The sequence below is a fragment of the Heptranchias perlo genome, unplaced genomic scaffold, assembly GCF_035084215.1.
Source record: "Heptranchias perlo isolate sHepPer1 unplaced genomic scaffold, sHepPer1.hap1 HAP1_SCAFFOLD_688, whole genome shotgun sequence".
Taxonomy (NCBI): domain Eukaryota; kingdom Metazoa; phylum Chordata; class Chondrichthyes; order Hexanchiformes; family Hexanchidae; genus Heptranchias; species Heptranchias perlo.
This window is the reverse complement of record NW_027139717.1, coordinates 1,267-9,521: the sequence shown is the minus strand read 5'-3', so window position 1 is coordinate 9,521 and position 8,255 is coordinate 1,267. Positions and strand designations below refer to the sequence as shown.

General features: G+C 56.1%; 1 protein-coding gene across 1 annotated transcript; it reads right to left on the bottom strand.

Moving 5' to 3' along the window:
* Positions 1-351: 351 nt before the first annotated feature.
* Positions 352-8,039, bottom strand: LOC137318254 (uncharacterized; the record flags this gene model as incomplete). Its single annotated transcript, XM_067981184.1, has 3 exons — positions 352-608; positions 5,204-5,324; positions 7,311-8,039. Coding segments are annotated over 3 exons (972 nt in total), but the record flags the coding sequence as incomplete, so codon positions are not given.
* Positions 8,040-8,255: the final 216 nt, after the last annotated feature.

Genomic DNA, 8,255 nt, shown 5'->3' with positions numbered 1-8,255 from the left:
CCTCCCTGCAGCATTCCTCCAGGAATCCACTCGACACTGTGCAGCATCACACCGGCAAATGAGTTGGAGAGGAACTTCTACAAACGTTAGATTTTTCCCAAAGAAGTTCGGACGTTTGTCTCTCTCTCTCCTGGGGAGCAACGGGGCCGGGTGGAATTAATCCCAGTACCTTCCGAAAACAATCAATCAATCATCGAAAGCTCAGGGCAGCGAACACTATTGGTCCCACCTCCTGATCCAGGGCATGTCTGAGGATACTGATTGTTTCCAGGACTCCCTCAGACTGGTCTGAAACACCGACCGTGGGCCAATTACTGACTGCAATGCTACGAATTAAAACACAACCTACAGTTTAAACATTCAAAGCACCCCATTTAATATAAAGAGACATTATTGTAAATTAACCCCACCCACTGAACACTCTCCAGGCACAGACACACACACACACACACGGGCCAGCGTTTTACACACACACACACATCGTCGTTACTCAATGAGCTTCTTGGCTTTGAAGAAGCGTCGCAGGTAGAAGACCTGCCAGGTGGCCAGGCCGACGAGGCAGCACATGGAGAAGATGCTGAAATACAGGACACGAGCACTGGTGGACTCTGCACGGAGGGAGGGAGAGAGAGAGAGAGAGGGGCTCATCAAACAGGTTGGAGGAGTGGATTCAATCTGCACTAAGATCACTTCACTGAAGGCAGCCCTCCCTCTTCCCTTCACCTTGCTGCCCCGAGCACCGTTTCCCTGCTCCTGGGTCACTGCTGCTCTGAGTCTGGCCTTTGGTCGATGCCTGGGGTCACTCCCTCCCCCGAACCCCCATCCTGGATCCTCTCTCGCTAAACAACTCAGGTGAGAGCAGGGACATGGCAGGCCTTTCATGGGAGCGTCACTCTGTCCACAACTGACACCCTATCCCTTTCTAACAGGTCAATCCCACCACCTAGAATCTTACAGCACAGGAGGCCTCTCGGCCCATCGTGCCTGTGCTGGCTCTTTGAAAGAGCTGTCCCATTCGTCCCACTCCCCTGCCCTTTCCCCATAGCCCTGCAAATGTTTCCTTTCAGTGTTTATCCAATTCCCTTTTGAAAGTTATTATTAAATCTGCTTCCACCGCCCTTTCAGGCAGCGCATTCCAGATCATAACTCGCTGCGTAAAATAAAACCCTCATCGCCATCTGGTTCTTTTGCCAATTACCTTAAATCTGTGTCCTCTGGTAACCGACCCTTCTGCCACTGGAAATAGTTTCTCTTTATTTAATCTATTAAAACCCTTCATAATTTTGAACACCTCTATTAAATCTCCCCGTAACCTTCTCTGCTCTAAAGAGAACAATCCCAGTTTCTCTACATAACTGAAGTCCCTCATCCCTGGTACCATTCTAGTAAATCTCCTCTGCACCCTCTCCAAGGCCTTGACATCCTTCCTAAAGTGTGGTGCCCAGAATTGGACACAATACTCCAGCTGAGGCCGAACCAGTGTTTTAGAAAGGTTCAGTATAACTTCCTTGCTTTCGTACTCGATGCCTCTATTAATAAAGCCCAGGATCCTGTATGCTTTTTTTAACAGCCTTCTCAATTTGTCACCTTCAAGGATTTGTGTCTGTGCACTCCCCAGGTCTCTCTGTTCCTGCATTCCCTTTAAAATTGTACCATTTAGTTTATATTGCCTCTCCTCATTCTTCCTACCAAAATGTATCACTTCCCACTTCTCTGTTAAATTTCATCTGCCATGTGTCTGCCCATTCCACCAGTCTATGTCCTCCTGAAGTCTGTTACTATCCTCCACATTGTTTACTACATTTCCGAGTTTTGTATCATCTGCAAAGTTTGAAATACCCTGAATACCCAAGTGCAAGTCATTAATATATATCAAAAAGAGCAGTGGTCCTAATACTGACCCCTGGGGAACACCACTGTATATTTCCCTCCAGTCTGAAAAACAACCGTTCACCACTACTTTCTGTCCCGTAGCCAATTTTGTAACCATGCAGCCACTGTCCCTTTAATCCCAGGGGCTTCAAATGATCCCTTCTGTCTCTGGACCCCGTTTATACCGTCCTTCCCCAAAAACTTATTCCACAACTCTGCCCTCTGGTGTAGAAAGGTCCCAGCCCTCTGACTCCAACTCCCTGGTTTAGATGAGTGGAGGCCTCCAGCCCATGGAGCACCCCATCTAACGGCCCATGAAAGGACTCTGTGTTTTCCCTCCGCTACCCTACTGAGAGCCTCCCCTCCGGGTGTTCCATCCTGCCCACACTCGCCCCAGTTTGTACACACGATCCCTTATCCTGCAGTCAAACTTGGAATGAAAATATGCAGAATCTTATCTGCCTCTACAAGGCCCCCTTGTCAGAAGATGGTGGGTTCGAGCCCCACTCCAGAGACTCGAGCACCTAATCCAGGCCGACACTCCCAGTGCAGTACTGAGGGAGTGCCGCACTGTCGGAGGTGCCGTCTTTCCGATGAGACGTTAAACTGAGTCCCTGCCTGCCCCTCTCAGGTGGACGTAAAAGATCCCACGGCCACTAATGGGAGAAGAGCAGAATTCTCTCCTGGGCGTTCTGGCCAATATTTATCCCTCAACCAACGCCACTAAAACACAGATTATCTGGTCATTATCACAACGCTGTTTGTGGGATCTTGCTGTGCGCAAGTTGGCTGCCTGTTCCCTGAATTGCAACAGTGACTACACTTCAAAATAGTACATTATTGGCTATACAGTGCTCTCGGACGTCCCGAGGTCGTGGAAGGGGCGAAATAAATGTACGTTTTTTTCAAAACTAAGTCCCTTTGACACTGGGGATCAGTCCTGCAGTCCTTTTAACCCCTGGCCCCCTGGTACCCAAGCCCTAGACCACCCCTCTTTACTCCGAGGGCTAGTGGAGGGCAGTTGGGGCAAGGGATGCTTTGCCACAAAGTGCCTGAAGCAGAGCCCACTGCATCTTTCACAGGACGACTGGATAACCGTATGAAGCTGAGGCTCGTGCTATGGGGGAGAGAAGGGGAGAGGGGCTGATGTCCCGGGAGGTGGAGGGAGCTAAAACCCACAAACTTCTGATTCGGAGGGGTGAGTGACACTGACCGAGGAACGAGACAGGGTCCCTGAGACCGAGAGCAGTAAGTGGAGAAGGGGCGGGTGTTGCAGACTGAAGCCTGTGCTGGGTGCTCCTACCATTGGTGTCCCTCATCTCTTCCTCTCGCTGCTTCATGTCGGCAAAGTCATTGACGATCGACACTGACAGATCCTCCAATCGTCGCAGCTCCACCTCAAGTGGCTTCAGCTTCTCCGCCTTGGCGATCTGGGCAGGGAGAGAGAGAGAGAGAGAGAGAGAGAGACGGTCTGTAAGATCGGACAAAGATGTAGTAAATCCATTGTTGACTTGAGAGACCCACACTACAGAAAGGATATTGAAGCACTGGAGGCGAGGGGAGGAGTTGCAGAGAGGGACTAGGTTCTTAACACTCCCAATCTTGTTTCTTGATATCACGTGGAGTGAATCAAATTGGCTGAAGACTGGCTTCTGTGATGGTGGGGATATCGGGAGGAGGCCGAGATGGATCATCCACTTGGCACTTCTGGCTAAAGATGGTTGCAAACGCTTCAGCCTTGTTTTTGCACTCACGTGCTGGACTCCGCCATCGTTGAGGATGGAGATGTTTATAGAGCCTCCTCCTTCCGTTAGTTGTTTAATTGTCCACCACCATTCACAACTGGATGTGGCAGGACTGCAGAACTTTGATCTGATCCGTTGGTTGTGGAATCGGTTAACTCTGTCTATAGCATGTTGCTTCTGCTGTTTACCATGCATGTAGTCCTGTGTTGTAGCTTCACCAGATTGGCACCTCATTTTTAGATACATCTGGTGGTGCTCCTGGCATGCTCTTCTACACTCCTCATTGAACCAGGGTTGATCCCCTGGCTTGTTGGTAATGGTGGAGTGAGGAAAATGTCGGGCCATGAGGTTACAGATTGTGCTGGAATACAATTCTGCTGCTGCTGATGGCCCACAGCGCCTCATGGATGCCCAGTTTTGAGCTGCTAGATCTGTTCTGAATCTATCCCATTCAGCACGGTGGTAGTGCCACACAACAAGTTGGATGGTGTCCTCAGTGCGAAGATGGGACTTCGTCTCCACGAGGACTGTGCGGTGGCCACTCCTACCAATACTGTCATGGACAGATGCATCTGTGACAGGTAGATTGGTGAGGGCAAAGTCAAGTAGGTTTTTCCCTCGTGTTGGTTTGCTCATCACCTGCCGCAGGCCCAGTCTGGCAGCTATGTTGCTAACAGTCCTTTTATACTTGTTTTAACTGTCTGATTCACTTGTTTTATTCCTTATGCTATCTGCACTTGTGTGTAGAACTCTTATTTGGGCAACAGACCGACTGGACCACATCTAGAATATACTGTGTGCAGTTTTGGTCTCCTTATTTAAGGAAGGACATAATTGCTTTGGAGGCGTTTCAGAGAAGGTTCACTCGACTGATTCCTGGGATGAGGGGGTTATCTTATGAGGAAAGGTTGGACAAGTTGGGCCTGTACACACTGGTGTTTAGAAGAATGAGAGTTGATCTTATTGAAACATTAAAGATCGTGAGGAGACTCGAAGGGGCAGATGCTGAGAGGATGTTTCCCCTTGTGGGAGAGACTCGAACTAAGGGCCACAGTTTAAAAATAAATGGTCTCCCATTTAAGACGGAGATGAGGAGAAACTTTTCCTCTCAGAGGATGGTGAGTCTGTGGAACTCCCTTCCCCAGAGAGCGGTGGAGGCAGGGTCAGTGAATATTTTTAAGGCTGAGTTAGATAGATTCCTGATTAACAAGGGAGTCAAAGGTTATAGCAGGAAGACGGGAAAGTAGGGTTGAGGTCACAATCGGATCAGCCTTGATCTTATCAAATGGCAGAGGGGCCGAATGGCCGACTCCTGCTCTTAATTCGTAGGTTTTGATGCTGTTTTTCTCACTTCTTAAAAATATCACACTTGTTTTTCATCACTGCTGTATTATTTTTTAATCAGTTATTTTATTATTTCCTGTATTTTTTTATGAACCTGAAGTATTTATATTACCTGTGACACTATTTGTGACCTGGACTTTGCTCTCATCCCTTTTTTTTATCAGTGAGCTATTTTCACTTTTATTATTATTTCTGCCCGAGCCCTCCCCGTACCCCAGGACCCCCCCCTCGGACTCACTCACCCGGGGGCAGGCGGCTCTCGAAGCAGATCTCGAACATGTCGTAGTCGTCAGTGGTGAAGGCGAATTTGCCCTTCGTCGCCTCCTCCTTAGAGGACAGGATGTGGCCGGAGGAGTCCGTCACCTGGGGGAGGGGAAACAGAGAGGTTACACCCTGGCTCCAGCCCGGAACTGTCCCCCACAGCTCCCTCCCCACACCACCCTCCCAATGGTGGAAAGGTACAAAAAGATCATTAAAAAGGATAATGGAACGTTGGCCTTTATCTCGAGGGCTGGAATACAAAGAGGTGGAAGTTATATTACAGCTGGACAGAGCTCTGGTCAGACCCCATCTGGAGACACTGCGTCCAGTTCTGGGCACCGTCCCCTCAGGAAGGATATATCGGCCTCGGAGGGGGTGCAGTGCAGATTCACCAGAATAATACCGGGGATAAAAGGGTTAAATTACGAGGACAGGTTGCAGAGACGAGGCTTGTATTCCCTCGAGTGTAGAAGATTAAGGGGTGATCGAATCGAGGGGTTTAAGATGATTAAAGGATTTGATGGGGTCGATAGAGAGAAACTATTTCCTCTGGTGGGGGGAGTCCAGAACAAGGGGGAATAATCTTAAAATTAGAGCCCGGCCGTTCAGGGGTGATGTCAGGAAGCATTTCTTCACACAAAGGGGAGTGGGAATCTGGAACTCTCTCCCCCGGAAAAGGGGAGGCCGGGGGTCAATTGAAAATTTCAAAACTGAGATTGATGGATTTTTGTTGGGTGAGGGGATTAAAGGGAATGGAACCAAGGGGGGAAATGGAGTGAAATACAAATCAGACATGGTCGGACTGAATGGGGGGAACAAGGTCACTCCTCCCTCCCCCCCCCCCCCCCCCTCCTCCCCCCCTCCCTCCCTCTCTCTCTCCCCCCCCCTCCCTCTCTCTCTCCCCCCCCCTCCCTCTCTCTCTCCCCCCCCCCCCTCCCTCTCTCTCCCCCCCCCCCCTCCCTCTCTCTCTCCCCCCCCCCCTCCCTCTCTCTCTCCCCCCCCTCCCTCTCTCTCTCCCCCCCCTCCCTCTCTCTCTCCCCCCCCCTCCCTCTCTCTCTCCCCCCCCCCCTCCCTCGCTCTCTCCCCCCCCCCCCTCCCTCTCTCTCTCCCCCCCCCCTCCCTCTCTCTCTCCCCCCCCCCCCTCTCTCTCTCCCCCCCCTCTCTCTCTCCCCCCCCCTCTCTCTCTCCCCCCCCTCCCTCTCTCTCTCCCCCCCCTCCCTCTCTCTCTCCCCCCCCTCCCTCTCTCTCTCCCCCCCCCTCCCTCTCTCTCTCTCCCCCCCCTCCCTCTCTCTCTCTCTCCCCCCCTCCCCCCGCTCCCTCCCTCTCTCCCCCCCTCCCCCCCGCTCCCTCCTCTCTCCCCCCCCTCCCCCCGCTCCCTCCCTCTCTCCCCCCCCCTCCCTCCCTCTCTCCCCCCCCCTCCCTCCCTCTCTCCCCCCCCCTCCCCCCGCTCCTCCCTCTCTCCCCCCCCTCCCCCTCTCTCCCCCCCCCCTCCCCCGCTCCCTCCCTCTCTCCCCCCCCCTCCCCCCTCTCTCCCCCCCCCCTCCCCCCTCTCTCCCCCCCCCTCCCCCCGCTCCCTCCCTCTCTCCCCCCCCCTCCCCCCGCTCCCTCCCTCTCTCCCTCCCTCTCTCCCCCCCCTCCCTCCCTCTCTCCCCCCGCTCCCTCCCTCTCTCCCCCCCCCTCCCTCCCTCTCTCCCCCCGCTCCCTCCCTCTCTCCCCCCCCTCCCTCCCTCTCTCCCCCCGCTCCCTCCCTCTCTCCGCTCCCTCCCCCCCCCTCCCCCCCTCCCCCCGCCCCCTCCCCCCCCCTCCCCCCCCCCCCCCGCTCCCTCCCTCCCTCCCCTCGCTCCCTCCCCTCTCCCCCCCTCTCTCTCCCCCCCTCCCCCTTCCCCCCCCCCCCTCTCCCCCCCCTCTCTCTCCCCCCCCCTCCTCTCCTCCCTCCCCCCCCCTCCCCTCTCTCTCTCTCCCCCCCCCCCCCTCTCCCTCTCCCCCCCTCCCCCTCCCCCCCTCCCCCCCTCTCTCTCTCCCCCTCCCTCCCCCCTTGAGGTGGGGGCGGGCGGCCGGCTGTTCGCTCAGCTCGGACTCTCCGCTCACCAGCCTGTCCTTGTGGATCTCCTCCCGCAGACACTTCCTGGCGTTGGACGGCAGCTGGAAGGAGATGGCGCCGGCGGCCAGCAGCTGGTTCAGGGCGGCGAGGGGCAGGAGCAGGGCGGGGGGAGGAGGTGAGGGCCTGAGGCCGGGGACTGGGAGTCGGGGAGGGGCCTGAGGCCGGGGACTGGGAGTCGGGGAGGGGCCTGAGGCCGGGGACTGGGAGTCGGGGAGGGGCCTGAGGCCGGGGACTGGGAGTCGGGGAGGGGCCTGAGGCCGGGGACTGGGAGTCGGGGAGGGCCTGAGGCCGGGGACTGGGAGTCGGGGAGGGGCCTGAGGCCGGGGACTGGGAGTCGGGCCTGAGGCCGGGGACTGGGAGTCGGGCCTGAGGCCGGGGACTGGGAGTCGGGCCTGAGGCCGGGGACTGGGAGTCGGGCCTGAGGCCGGGGACTGGGAGTCGGGGAGGGGCCTGAGGCCGGGGACTGGGAGTCGGGGAGGGGCCTGAGGCCGGGGACTGGGAGTCGGGCCTGAGGCCGGGGACTGGGAGTCGGGGAGGGGCCTGAGGCCGGGGACTGGGAGTCGGGGAGGGGCCTGAGGCCGGGGACTGGGAGTCGGGGAGGGGCCTGAGGCCGGGGACTGGGAGTCGGGCCTGAGGCCGGGGACTGGGAGTCGGGCCTGAGGCCGCTCTCGTGTCGCTCGGTTCCTGCGCGGTTTCCAGGGGCAACGGATTCCGGGTCAAGGCCCAGCGACCGTTACTATGGGCGGCCTGGTATTATGGGATGGAGGGAGAGGCCTGTCCCCAACTTTAGTTCTTTCAATGTGGACGCCGGGCAGGGTGGGATGTGTCGGAGGTCCCCGGGGTGTTTGGGTCACGGGGGGAGGGGGGGAGACAGGCTGAGGGTGGGGGGGACTCGGTTTGGGGTGAGGGAAGTGGGGGAGACAGGCTGAGGG